The sequence below is a fragment of the Acanthopagrus latus genome, chromosome 5 (genome assembly GCF_904848185.1).
Source record: "Acanthopagrus latus isolate v.2019 chromosome 5, fAcaLat1.1, whole genome shotgun sequence".
NCBI classification, from domain to species: Eukaryota; Metazoa; Chordata; class Actinopteri; order Spariformes; family Sparidae; genus Acanthopagrus; species Acanthopagrus latus.
The window spans coordinates 4,283,685-4,298,455 of NC_051043.1; the positions used below are offsets into that span (position 1 = coordinate 4,283,685).

A 14,771-nucleotide genomic window follows, 5' to 3' on the forward strand; every position below is an offset into this window, starting at 1 on the left:
CTGGAGCAGAACATGGTTGAGGGCTCAACTTGCCCATGGTATGAATAGGACGTGTGGAAATACAAAGTATATCCTATGGATTTCACACTAAATAACAACAGAGTGGTGGGATGAACTGGGATGGACTCCACAGAGACATTGGTACTCGTCTATCCCACCAGGGACAAGTGCCAGGGTTATCAAACCGGTTAGCCTGACAAAGGAGTCAATTGTGCTGTGTCAAAGCTACACAGTGGCATTTAATAACTAACACACACACACACACACACACACACACACACACACACACACACACACACACACACACACACACACACACACACACACACACACACACACACACACACACACACACACACACACACACTTTTCAGTTCATTCCTTTGAGGCAATAATACTAATCAAATGGTGCAGGGATCAAAAGGAGTGACGACAGAGCAGTATGTGGTTAAGAGGTCAGACACATCTTGTGGTAAGCCACGCTGCCCAAACCCCAGTGCCAACAATGGAGAAGAGCCATTATAAGTCTCCTGCAGCCCTTTGATGCGCCGAGGTGAATTATGGTCCTTAAAGGATTACAGATGCTCATAAGCCTTACTGATAGATATCGCAGCCATGCAAAACTGTGTACTATCTGTGTACTTTTTTTTTTTTGCAGATATCGAATAACATGAAATGACATGATTTATTAATCATTCATCGAAGGCGACCTTGGATGCTGAGAAATGCATCCTGCTGTTAATATTTCATGTCATAATATCCAGGGGAAAACATTAAATCAGCAATTTTAGGCCATTTTCAGAATCAATAGCTATGTTTTTGTTGTTTGGTTTGTCTGAAGATTTTAGGTCAAGCTTTTTAGTTTGAGCATGCATGATTTTAGGCTCTTTAGTTGCAGAAAAACAACTAGAAATCAAATATGACTTACTGTACCTTTACATCTGTCTATGGAAATAGCTGTTTTTGTATCTAAATGTTGTTTTTAAATGCGGTAGAATATAAAATGATATCTTGTTAGCTCAGGAGTGGTGAAAGCTAGCATCCAGTAGCTATGAATGAATGAATTACTTTAATTCAAACCAAAAATTACAACATAATAAAAACTAACAGAACAAAAGTAATAGTGACCAAAAAAGAGCAGGTAGAAGTAAAACTCATCTCTACCCATTTCTCACTTCTTTTATCTCATACATTAGGATTAGGGCTAGTCATGCTATGTGGGGTTGAGGTGAAGTCTGAACAAATGAGTCTCTTTTGCAGAAGATGCCGAGTGATTCTCCTGCCCTGACATTGGTCGGGAGTTCATTCCACTACTGAAGTGCCAGAACAGAGAAGAGTCGTGACTTCACTGAGCGAGCTTCTTTGCTCTCAGCAATTACAGTGCCAGCCAGCCAACTGTAGTAGAGTGAAATGCTTGCACTGGGGCATGTGGTCTGACCAGTGACTGGAGGTAGATGAGTGCAGTTTAAATGTATGTACAACTAATATATAAACATCTATTCCCAATTAATTCATAGTTAGTAGTCATATTCAGCAGAACACAAATTGGGTATATAACGCAAAACAAATTATTTTTGTTTTTACATTTGAACTGCAGTGATGAATCGTTTAGCCTAATAATCAATTAGTTGATCAAATGAAAAGATTTTCTTCTTTTGTTTTTGTCATTCATGATAATAAAGAAGAATCTTTGTTGGTTGGACAGAACATGCATAAAGACAATACTTAACTTAAAGACTTAAACTTGAAGACAACACTTTTTTACCTAAGATTAACTAATTAATCATGAAAATACTCATTAGATTGATCGACACTGAAATAATCATTGATTGTAGGAATATACTGTGTAGAAAAGAAATATAAACGAGCTACAGATCTATGGCTGGATGTAAAACAGTTGTTAACGTGGAAGTGTATTGTGATAGACTCACATTTTGATGTTCTCATGGTACTGCTTGGTGTCAGAAGGCTGATTGTACAGAGGCTGGAAAACAAAATGGAACAAATAAATCAATTGTATTTGTGAGCTGTACAGCACATTGTCTTTTGGCAATCATTTATCTGCTATTTACAGAGTTCACTCCAGCGTCTCGTCGATATGATTCTGACACAAATAAAAGTAGAATTTCAGTGACTGCGTAGATGTTCATCATGTGGTATGAGCGACTGAAAACTGCCGGAAGCTGAAAAAAATGTTCAAATTCTGTCCAAACAAGTCACTTAAAAACGTCCTCCACAGACAACAGAGGACAACCTGCTTTTTATAGCATCAAGCATGGGCTCAACTGCATCAAGTGAGTAAGTGATTCTGTGAGTGAATGGAAGATAAATTAAAAAAAAAAGATGCATAGACGGAGTAACTGCAAACAAAGGTACTCTGGGACTTTGCATCCAATCAAAAGAAAAAAATGTGAATATATGGTCACACTTTGACACTGCATCCTGACGTGTTCTCATTCAAAGCTCAATATCGTTTAATACTGCATAATGGAGCTTTGTGTACAGTCATCAAATATCTTTACATCACTACTTTTACAACCCTGCAAAGAACTGTGGACAACATGTGAAGCAGACTTGTTCTTCTTTCACTGAGGCATCTTTTATCCCTTTATCCTCACTTAAAACAAAACTTTCAGAGGCGTGAGAGCAAGAGAAAGAAAAATGAAATTTATATCAAAATCTTCACTCACCAGTTCTACTCTGGGTCCGAGTCCCTCCAGTATCCTGTGAGCCTCTTCTGCCTTTTTCTGGTAAGATAACACAAACAGAAGTAGCACATTAGCCGGCTGCCTGCAACTCTGCCATCACCACAGCAACGCAGTGAGCATGCTCTGTGGGGCTACACCGCCGCTCGCAGGAAAGATGGATGGACAGACGGCTGAATGTGTGGATGGATAGAAAGATGGATGCACCAACTATTATTAGAGCTTTTAACTTGAGCTGGGCCATAGCTCTCTCTCCTCTCTCCCTGAAAAAATATTACTCACCTCCCCTGAGCAGAGAGAGGTGGAGAGAACGAGCAAGCAGGCAGGAGAGCAAGTGGGAATGGAATAGAAAGTGAGTGGGAGAGATAGAGCAAAAAAGACTTGGGGGGGGGACGACTTATCTCATAAGAGACAACTGATGAAAGACAGAGAAAGATCTGAACTGCAGCTTATCACCTATAACAATCAGCCTTCACACAAAAAATCATGGCAGGTCCCACAGAGGTGAGGTGTTGGGGCATAAGGCTGGGCAGTAAAAAACTCCCATCTACGTCTGTGAATGACTTCTCTGCTCTTCCATACATTTTGATTTAGCTCAAGCTGAAAAATATGTGAGCAGTGTCCTAGACAACCCCTCTCACTCTTTTCATCATTTCCCTCTCTCCACTCCATCGATCAAACAGACCCTCCTTGGTGACACAACCACATGCCCTGTTGCTTTCCATCTAACTTAATTTCCTTCAGTGACCACGCAGTGAGGCTGGCAGGGTGACAGGCGGGATGGAGGGACAGTGAGGGAGGGTTGGATGGATGTGGGAGCTGGAACTTAGACAAGACTAGAGCTGATAACAGGGACAGTACCTGCCAGTGTCTGTGGGTGCATGTCAACCTTTATTCTTCACTACCAACCATGTCACGCTACTACCTTGTCCCTTTCACTCCATTTTCACTATGGAGGATATACAGGAGGTATTTAGGATCCTCCAAAGGTTTATACAAGACTCACCCTAACAGACTTGGATAGGAGACCCAAGAGGAGCTCACACACACCGGCTTCCAACTGAGTCACCTGTGAGTGAAGCCAAATGACACGCTTCCAATTTGTAGCCAAGATGAAGCTCTGATGAATTACATGTGTACACTACTACTATCACTCAAATACGCATACCCCAAGATGATGCTATTATACATCCTTCAGTTGTTTTGCATTGATCTGTTTTTTCCCTCATTCCTGTTGCTTCAGCACCAGTGAGTAGGTGTAACAAGCTGCAGAGTGTTGCCTCAGAGAACCTGCTTACTACAGGAGCACTTAATAAACAGCAATTATTAAACGTCAGCCTTGGGGAACAGGCAGGCTCAAGGATTTCTCTTAATTTCCTTCTTTAAATAAATCTCTGAATGAGACTGCAAATTGTTACAGACCTGGGACTTGCATTTACAACAGTGGTGATGCACTCAAGAACTGTGGAGGGCGCCAAATCGCCAAATGCCAATTGCTGCTGTTGCTTTAATGTGACTCTAAAAAGCTATATTTATACTGTATTTTAAAATTGGTTTTAGTGCAAGTTGAAGTCCGACACAGTGACAGGAATTGCGTACAGTACGGATGCATCTGCTTGTATAGGTCATAGAGAGGCATCAGTATCACACTGGGACTGTTCATGGCTCTGGGTTGGTGGAGTTTGCTGACTTGCATGTTGCCGAGGAAAATAGATGATGATGCAATCCAATTTGATTTTATTTCCCTATGCGTTATCAAAAGTGTACACATTTTTTTAAGGATCTGGGAGACTTAAAAGGTGTAATTTGAGCCGATGTAATCACAAAGAATGAACAGATGAATAAAATGGTGTCACTGTGTCACATTGGGGTTCCCATGACTGAAACTGAAAAAGAAGAAACTGCTGAAGTCTGGAGAGTGAAAGAGAGAAGGAGGATAGAGGGAGGTAAGGGGGGAAGGCAGTAGGCCAGAGTACATCCGGTTAGTCAGAGGGAAGTAGAAAGTGTTACAGAGGTCAGGCTGCATTGTGGAGTAAGCCATGAGTCATTCTTAACTTCAAGCCGTTCAGAGTAGTCTTGAGCAATCTGCAATGCCCATCTGTTGCATAGAAGTGCTGTAATTTAGTGACGCTTGATAACAGAAAGGGTGAAAGTCATGCAGGACGCTCCCTGTACAGCATGGTGTTCGCTTTAAAGGGGCCTCTCTGAGCATTTTAATGGTTGTCTGGTGACATGTGTGCAGGTTAAAGTCACGTGTGACAACAAAAGCCCTGGAGGAGGAGCCCTGAGGACTTAGTCTCTTGCTCAATGACACTTAAGCAGGATGAAGGCTTGCTTGCAAACACACCCTCCACACACACAGTTCACTGCTATACCTTGAATGTGTCAGAAAGGCAAAACATCCAAGAGCCTTTCTCCTCTGAACTGTGACGTTTTAACATTATTACTGCTCGTTTCCCTTAGGGGGCTTGTTCAAAGAGGCTGAATGTGGTGTGATAGGTGAGATAGGTTCTCTGATTTAAATGGCAGTTCCACTTAAAAGGACACTTTTTTCATTTTACCACTAGAGGGACTGAGCGCACTAAAAATAACATCTTCTGCACAGAGCACTGCTGCATATAAAAATAGCTGTGAAAAGGACTAACTTAACACTTCCTGATAGCTTTATATGATCTGTCAACTGCTCTGGTTCCCTTATCTTCAAAGATCGATTAAGTTGCTTTGCTTATATAGGTGATGAAAGGCAAATAATTGTTTTTAGTGCGTCACCTTACAGAGAGCATTTGTGGACTTGTGTGATTCATCATGCCTGCTATGGTGACCTTTAGCAGCTTATTTTGTTAGGTAAGAGCTCAGCCTTGTCTGACAGTAAAGAGTGGGAGGCTCAGGTCGGAGATGTTCACTTTATGACACCCTCTGATATAGATTTTTGAGGAATAAATCAAAGTGAAAGAAAATGACATATCTTCTGAAGAAAAGTCCCCTGCAAACAGGCAGTAGTCCCTTCAGAGCCGCAGTATTACACACGATTTCTCTATGTGTCTGAGATGAATAACAGAATGAAATAAGTACACACTTGTAGGGCTGTACTCATGGTCAAATGTTGTTCAAAGCTGGGTAATCTGGTTCATTTTAGAGGCTCTGTATACATTTCTAGTACTGGCTGCTCTACCCCAGATGTTAGAACCAAATAACCTACTAGACAACAGAGAATATTCAGAGGCAGCTCACTGAAACAACACTAATCCTAGCATTTCTTATTTTCTTTTCATTTTTTGTTATGTGTGTGGACATCGCTGCCACACTGCTGTACTTCACTGTAATGCAATGTTATTGCACATTTCACCATTAAATTCACTTGTTCATTTTAAAATGATTACACCTAGGCTCCTACTATAAATGCACACTGATTGTGTTGAAGCCTCTCCAATTCAATTTCGCCACACTTGTTTAATTGTTTTATACAAAAAATTGCGCACCTGGTTAGTACCACATTGGTTGTGATTGTTTTGACAGGCTAACTGATTAACAACAAGCCACCCCCCTTGCAGCTCACCTGCTGAATTGTGACTTGCGGGTTAAAAAAACAAAGCAAAACAAGTAAGAAGAAGTAACCTACGAGAGGTAGGGTAATGTGTTCTTGTAAGTGAGTTTCTGCTGTGTGTGTGTGTGTGTGTGTGTGTGTGTGTGTGTGTGTGTGTGTGTGTGTGTGTGTGTGTGTGTGTGTGTGTGTTTGTGTATACTACTGACCCTGTTCTCATCATAGATGATCTGCACCAGGCTGCGGTGCTTGGCCTCGCTGGGTGGCGGTGAAATGGGCCGCTCTGGCTCATGGGGCTTTGCGGCCTCCTCCTCCAGCTGTTGCTGTAACACACACACACAAATATGCTGGTAAACATTTCACTAAGTAGAAGTGCCCTGATCTTCCAGGAAAGACCTGTTGCTCACCAGTTCCTGTTGCGAGGTTAGAGAGAGTGCGTCAGATTAACCTTCCCTCCCCCAACTCTCCAAGCACAGATGTGATCAAACTATCCCATTAGCCATAATGGCTATTAACTCCGCAGGGCCTAGTTAATCAAAGACTTACTACAATAGCATGTAAACAAAGCCAATACCCGCTGTGTGGTTGGAACATCCAATGAGAGAGTGACAGACAGATGATAACAAAAGACAGGCAAATGTGGGAAATAAACACCGGACAAACCCTGTTCCTCTAACTTACTGGTTAGACTGGCTCAGATCTTAATTATTCATACAGTGAATTTTCTAACGCAACACAGAAAACAGCATTTTGTACACATACTGGGATTAAGAAGGCCAACGGTGTTGCTGTTTGTAGCATTATTTACATGAGCACAAGCGTTGTCTTTATTATCATTTAGCAGAGTTATTCATCGTCTGTATTAGCTACTTGTTAGCTAGCTGGCTAACCTCTTTAAACACAATCTACAATAATCAATCTCCCAAACTTGAGCATGTTAGGGCTCATCCAGCTTCTAGTACAGACATTATGGGAATATGGATTGAATTGGGATGTCAAATGCATAAAAAGATAATTGGGTTTGGTATTTGAGACTGAACCAATTCAATTTATTTTACTGGTTCAAATCCATTTTATTGAATTATTATTGAAACCTTTAATTTTCCTGCTTTTAATAAGTAATCTTAAGAGCAAAAAAAGGTCAGATATTTGAGTAAAAGCTGACAAAATATAATTTAACAGCCACTATTGACTGACATTTAACAATAAACTCGGCTTCTTAAGGCCACTTAAGCATGTGAACAAAACCGACATTCTAACTTTTTAGATTCCCCTTCAAAGGCATGAACATAAATGAAGGCAAATGTATTCTTCATCTGTCACTTTCAGTTAAATGCATTTCAGTCATTTTGTATCCCATAACTTTGATAAATATTTTTAAGCTATCAGCAACAATGTTTGTTCAAATGAACATTAAAGCTTTGTGACGGTGGAAAAATGAAGCTATAATCTTTGACATAATTTGGCTGAAAATGCTAGGATGTGTTTTCAGCTACAAGCAGGTGTCTTACAGGCCAAAGCCAATAGACAGTGGTGTACATATAGCAAATGGCTTCAAGCTACAGTTAAGTCAGCCCATACTTGCCCCTACTCCCCCTACTCATCCTCCTGTCATGGGCATCCTCCTAAATGAGAGTGGAGCAAGATGACTCATCACATGGATGACAGAACGGGATTAAGCATGTAGTGAGTGCAACACATTCCCACATAGACGTGTGCCCATGTCCCCTCTTAAAGTTAAACAACTAAACAAACCATCCTGGGCTTGGCTGACATTACACAGGCTCGAGGTACCTTAAGCCCCAACTCCTGCCCATACACAAACTCTGCCAGAACTCTTTAAATATTTTTTATAGTGTCATGATTTTAATGCTTCAGTAGACTGTGTGTGTGTCAGTGTGTGTGTGCGTGTGTGTGTGTGTGTGTGTGTGTGTGTGTGTGTGTATGTGTGTGTGTGTGTGTAAGCAAAGCCAGACCCCTCTCATCTGACCCATTATCAGTTTATTCTCTCAACAAGTTATCTAGTCTGGAATATATAAAGCAACACCATCACTTTGTCCTGGATGGGACATGGCACTGAAAGCAGCCAGGAAAAGAGTCCATTCTGATAATGTTATGTTAGTACTGTACTTTCCGTTCTCTTTCCCAAACAATCCAGCAAGTAACTATCCATCTATTGATGAAATGAAATCGCGCACTGTATGATCCTCCTTACACTGGCAAAATGCACCAACATTTGTAAGAGTGGCATTTAACAATGTAATGTAATCCTGGCGAGTTCACCCACAGAACAGTGCATTGTCCACTGTAAATAGAACAGATTCCAACGATGTAATCCACTAAATCGCACTTTCCAGTCTTGATATCAGACAGCTACTGCTAGCTTTTCTACTCAAATTAAAGACCGTGTCCCTCACCATCTCTAAAGTTACTTTATTTCAATAACTTTACAAAGCCCTAGTTTTACTGTTACTTATCACCGGGGGAATAATGGGAAAGAGAGGATCCTTATGTTCAGTTTAACAGTTAAATAAAGTCAATACCACAAATACTTTCAATTTCAACAGTGATACATTTAAAAAAGTAAAACATTCAAAATATGCATATAGATGAGTATGTTGTACCATCAAGCTTTCACCAATTATGTATTATAATTAATAATAATAATTTGGTGGTCAAGGGTCATTCTAAGATTAAATACCTTGATAAAAGACAGATCAATATATGTAGCTTCAATCAGTAAATTAACCTCATGTAACTTTTGGATAATTATGTTTTTAACAGTGTTTAAATACTGTATAACTGCATGCGTGATGAAAAGGGATTCGGGTGGAACAGAGTGAGCTCCACCATACAGCTTCTCTACTAAACATGGCAGGCAGCCAAAAGGGAGACTGTGCAGCAGGGTTATGAGTGGTTAAGCAGTCACAAAACCTCCACCGTAATCCTCCTCCTCCCCTAGGGGAGCTGTTATTTATAGCCTTGTATATTTTTAACCTACTTTTCTGCTAAATAAAAAGCCAAAGAGAAGACAAGAGAAAAGGGAATGCAGCTGTCTAGAACTACATAACTACAGAACTTGAATGTAGCAATTACAACACAGCACTGGAAACCACACGTGAACATTTCGAACAAGCCAAATGCTTCTACTAAGAAAACTCAAGAAGGATGCCAGCAGTGGCAAAGACTCAGACATTTACAAGCATTACAAATAAATAACTTGGATTCCGCATTTATTTGTGTGTGTGTGTGTGTGTGTGTGTGTGTGTGTGTGTGTGTGTGTGTGTGTGTGTGTGTGTGTGTGTGTGTGTGTGTGTGTGTGTGTGTGTGTGTGTGTGTGTGTGTCAGTGTGTGTGTATGTGTGTGTGGGTTTGTTTATCCATTTTTCTTTGTTTATACAATGTACATACTGAATCCCTCCCTGAGGAGTAGTGGGCAGGACCAACTCCAGATCTAAGCCAGTGACTTGGTCAAGAGGACAGACTAGTGAATTAAACTAATATGCATTTTGGGAAACTGCTGAAGCACAACTGTCCAAACTTGATTTTCCAAATATTAATTGATAGGCTGTTGTTGGCGGCACTAAACTGCAAGGGTAGAGCAGCACTCGGACAATTTACAGCGCACAGGCTACAGTTACCTTGGGAAGTTCATTTTCAAGGCAGCATTTGCAAATGTTTTCTTTTATTTGATGACTGGATTATAACCTTTGCAAGACAAGCATTGAGCAGGTCATGTGTTTGTTCATTAATTAAATATTACTGTTACATGTTCTTAAATGGAAAGGCTGAAGATCGTTTATCTTAATTTCCAGTTGTCTCTCCTATTGTATTTCAGCAGATTAGGGGCTCCAATTAAATGTTTTAGCACACACTAAACTGGAGTGATAGACAGAATAGTACTGCCTTTCTATTAATTCGATTGATCATTTTGAAACGAATATCAATTCTGAATCAAATCAGGTCACCTAGAAACCGATTTGTGAGATTGCCAAAGATTCACACCCCAGCATAAATCCATCTTAAAATCAAAGAACTAAGCAGGACAACTTGAAAAAGCATCAGTCTATGATATCTTAACATTTGCTGTGTAAGCCAATATCATCTCAATGTTATGAGTAGAGTGTACAGACCTGTTTCTTGCGAAGCTTGCAGATCTGCTGCTCCACCATAGTGATCTCCCTGTCCACACGGTCCATGTTCTGGATCAGCTCCTCCTTGGAGAAGCGAGCCGGCACCAGATCCAATTCAGGGTCCATGTGGACTGGGCTCACAGGGGAGATAGGCTCCAGTTTCCCCATGGTGCTTCCCCGATCCTGAAACACAACAGAGACACAGTTAGATGTTAAAGATGTCTGCACTGCTCTAGCAGAAGTCAAACCACAAATCTAGATCAAAATCTGACAGAAGAGGGAAAAACGTGGACAAAGAAGAATTTCATATAGCTCCAACAATATTTGGATAGAACTCATTACAAATGGCAGGTCTGAGTTAGGTATCTGACAAACAACAAAGCATAAGGACCCTCTTGATATAGCTTCACCATCTCCATGGAATGAACTTGTACATTTCTTTGCCTTCTCTATCCAGTTGAGCAATACCAGTTTCAACTGATTACAAGGTCTGTAGCATACTCTACCAGAAATCATCCAAACACTGTGTATCCTTTGGAGAGGTAACTAAAGGCAGTCATTAACTCTTCTGGGAAATGAAGGCCAGTGTAGCGTCTCAGTGTCATTAGACCACACTAATAAATATGAGGTCAAGGCCTTCTACACCACAATCATCCACAAGAGCACTGTTGAAGACATGATGTCATTTTTTCAGGAAAAGGGTAGAAAGGTGTATAGATCAAACTGGAATGACATTTATCTGCATGTTTGCATTATTTACATGTCTTCTGACAGAAAAATTGAAATGTTGAGTGTCTTGTTGCATTTGTGTCATATTAAACAAGTGTAAAAGAAAAAAGGTGTTTTTCAGTGTGTTTGCCTTTTTCAAATTTTCTCCATTCACCATTTTATTTAACAACTACACGTACAACACAAGGTGGGTTTTGCTTTGACAGGTACTTTAAGTGGCAACAGACAACTTCCACCCTTGTGTTTCCAAGTGGTATTATTGTTAGCACTGCTGTTACAAAGTCAACTAGATAATTTCCTCCGAGTCACAAATGACAGGGCAACATAATCTGGCTAATTGCTCAAGTTCTAAACACAATGGGCAGGACAGCCATTTGACCTGAATGTGGACTGAGGAGGCCAGGGAAAGGCTAAGAAACAGCTTTGACACTACAGACTGGTAAGTACTCTGCAGCCCACTTGGGTAGGACATCAACAGCCTGACAGACTGCATCACACACTACATACATTTCTGTGTGGAGAACACTGTGCCTTCCAGGAAAGTACAGTGTTTTCCCTAACAACAAACCCTGGGAGAACTCTGCGATCAAAACCCTGCTGGTTGAAAGTTGAAGGTTTTCAGATCAGGGGACAAAGAGGAACTGAGCAGAATCCAGAAGGAGCTCAGACAGGAAATAAATAAGAAAAAACAGCTATGAGGAAGCTGGAGAAGCAGCTGGATCAGAACAACACCGTGGATGTCTGGAGAGGATATTCTGAAGTCGTCTGCTGAGGAGGTAGCAGCACGGACAGGGACAGAAAGAGACTGAACAAACTAGTCAGGAGGGCCAGCTCTATCCTGGACTGTCCGCTGGAATCCACAGAGTCGGTGGGTGAGAGGAGGATGTTAGCCAAGCTGACGCCAATCACCAGACTGTGGAAGCCTGGAGCAGCTCTGTCAGCAGCAGACTCTTACACCCACTGTGTAAGAAGGCGCGCTACTGCAGATCATTCATCCCCACAGCCATCAGAGCATTTAACTCAAGCACTACCTGATCAATCACTTTCCACTCACTTGTTTGTTTTTGTAAATATTTTGTGTTTTTCTAAGTATTCTCTATTTAAATTTATGTGTATTCTTCTAATTCTTTTTCCTGTGCTGTTGCATCTTGAGCTGTAACAAGTGAATATTCCCATTCTGGGATAAAATAAGGCCCATCTTAATCTTACAATGTCAAACACTACACTAATACAATTGTTGTGATGAATAATGCGTCCATCACCTCATGTCAGGACTGCACAATATAGTAAAAAAAAAAAAAAAATCTCACTGCAAATCTTCTAACAGATGTTGGGTTCTCTAATCACCTGACATCTGTAAGACAGTTTGATGAGGCGTCTGATCCACATTCGCCTGTGAGTGCAGCATTTGAAAAGCCCAGCACACATACCACTGCTGTTTCAAAGACTGGTACATCATGCTTTAAGCCAATTCTCAGTAATCCCTTCACATGCAATGCAAGAGTGGAAATGGAGTTGTTAAAACATGCGCTTATTTATGTAACAACAACACACACAAATAGCCCACTTGTTCTGCAGGGGCAGTATTCATCTTTTCCAGATCACTGACTGTATGTGTGATCATACTGTCTGCATGTATGCCAGCATTCTAGATTTATAGCCTCCACTGTGTGTGTGATTGAGCTTGCTTGTTGGTCTGTGTTATTTTTAAACGCCTGAAATGACGGTTATGTAAGTGGGCTAATCTGGACAAGGCAGGCTGCAGTATAGCCCTGTAGACCCCCCTGTTATTGGAAATGTCAGCAGCAGAGGATGCTGAGGGCCTGTCGTGGATGAAGAAGCTCATGTTTGCTTAAGCTAGTTAATCTCAAATATTCACTAATAAATAAATAAATAAATACAACAGAGGAAAGTAGTTCATAGGATGGCTTGACTTCTTCGAAAACAACATCCTGAATGATTAAAATAACCTCTCAAATGGCCCTGAACTTTGTAACAGCTCAGCATGCTGGAAATCTCTCTCAGGGCTCAAAATCATAGTGACGTAAAACCAGATATTATTATGCAACATGTCATCACTGAATGGTTTGTGTTGGAGGGGAAGCATCTCTTGTTAAGCATTTTTTTTTAAATGTAACTTCTTAAACTGTTGCCTCTTTGTTCTGCTGCTAACTAATTGATGACAAGGTGTGTGCAAATGTTTAGAGTGGGTGTCCTGTTAAACACATTTTCTGTGAATGACTAATGTTTTCAACAGTGACAGGAAATTCTGAAGGTTGTCCATACAATGTAAATTATTTGCTTGATATTTTAAATGTAATTCTCTACTCTGTAAAACTACTATTATGTCAGACACAATTTAGACACAACTGCAACAACCTATCAGTGCCCTCAGCTGTCACCACTGAGAGGGGGTAAAAAAAATCCCTCAACTGATTTGTGTGGACAGTTGTTGTCTCTGTTTATCTTTTCCTCCATGCCTTTATGAGAGTGCAGAATCTGTTAGATTGTTCTGTATATATAATGCCATTGTGATAAGGTTGTTTTAGAAAGCCCAGAATGTCCCATTATCAAAAAAGATTTAATTGACAAGTAATAATAGATTATGGCATATTTTACAACCCTGTCCATGATGAGAAAGTACAACACAACAAGTGATTTAGATTAAGTTTAACCATGAGGGATTTGCTGGTTTGATACTGAAACTGTTCAATTTTCCCCCGTTGAGTTTGGAGGACAGTGTAGGGCTCAAGACCAGAATACTGCAGCGCATCTACAGCCGTGACACCTGTGATGTAGTGTGATAAGGTCAGAGGCCAGTAGCTAAGCCTTTGGCTCAGCACAGCAGACTAGCCCTCCATGACCACACATATAAAGCACACCACTGCATGATGTCTCTGGCAGTGCATGCTGTAGTGTAACTTAAGAAGGCTTCAGTATTCTAATTAGGGCGCCAGATATAACATTAATTATATCCACTTTATAAAAGATACCTCAGGGTTTTCAGCCTCAATAAGCTTACACACCACAAAAAGTTGAAAGAAATTGGTTTAAATCCAAATCAAAAGAATGTCCACTTCAAGTTTAATTTTCAGTAATTATTAACACTTTAAACAACATTTCAGGACAAAATAAATTTGACTCTTATTAACATGATCAAAACACTTCAGTATAGCTCATCATTTGTCCTGGGTCACATCAGAGAACATACCCGAAATAACATAAAACAATTCACCCAAATTAAATATACTTCTTGTTCATGTATGCAGTTTATAGTGTACATTGGTAAATGTCCAGAGATGTAGGGTGAAAGGGAGTGTGTGTGTGTGTGTGTGTGTGTGTGTGTGTGTGTGTGTGTGTGTGTGTGTGTGTGTGTGTGTGTGTGTGTATGTACGTGTTCAGTCCAGGCAGATTTACTGGGACAGGAAGGGGAACGGAGAGTCCAAAATGGAAGATGTGGTGATTTCCCTGGTTTATTAAAGGGTAGACCCTTTTCCTGTGCTTCTGCTCCCAGTCTGTGCTTTTCCTCACACACTCTACTGTTGTCCTTTCACTCACAGGTGTGCACTCATTATGTCACTTTTGCCACACCTACACTTTCACAGCACCTCCCCTCCAGCAGAGATTGCTGTGAGAGTGAGGAGAGGTCCAATCTCCTACGATG

The 14,771-nt window shown here is 40.7% G+C and overlaps 1 protein-coding gene across 6 annotated transcripts in view; it reads right to left on the reverse strand.

Annotated features, from left to right (window-relative positions):
• ncor2 (nuclear receptor corepressor 2) overlaps positions 1 to 14,771 on the reverse strand; it is a 102,600-nt gene that overhangs the window by 53,496 nt on the left and 34,333 nt on the right. For all 6 annotated transcript variants that reach the window (XM_037097378.1, XM_037097374.1, XM_037097376.1 and 3 more), the window contains exons 5-8: positions 10,379 to 10,561; positions 6,456 to 6,569; positions 2,691 to 2,747; positions 1,932 to 1,984 (exon numbers count right to left, since the gene is read on the reverse strand). In XM_037097378.1, the coding sequence (XP_036953273.1) occupies positions 1,932 to 1,984; positions 2,691 to 2,747; positions 6,456 to 6,569; positions 10,379 to 10,561 (407 nt within the window). The remainder of the gene's footprint in view (positions 1 to 1,931; positions 1,985 to 2,690; positions 2,748 to 6,455; positions 6,570 to 10,378; positions 10,562 to 14,771) is intronic.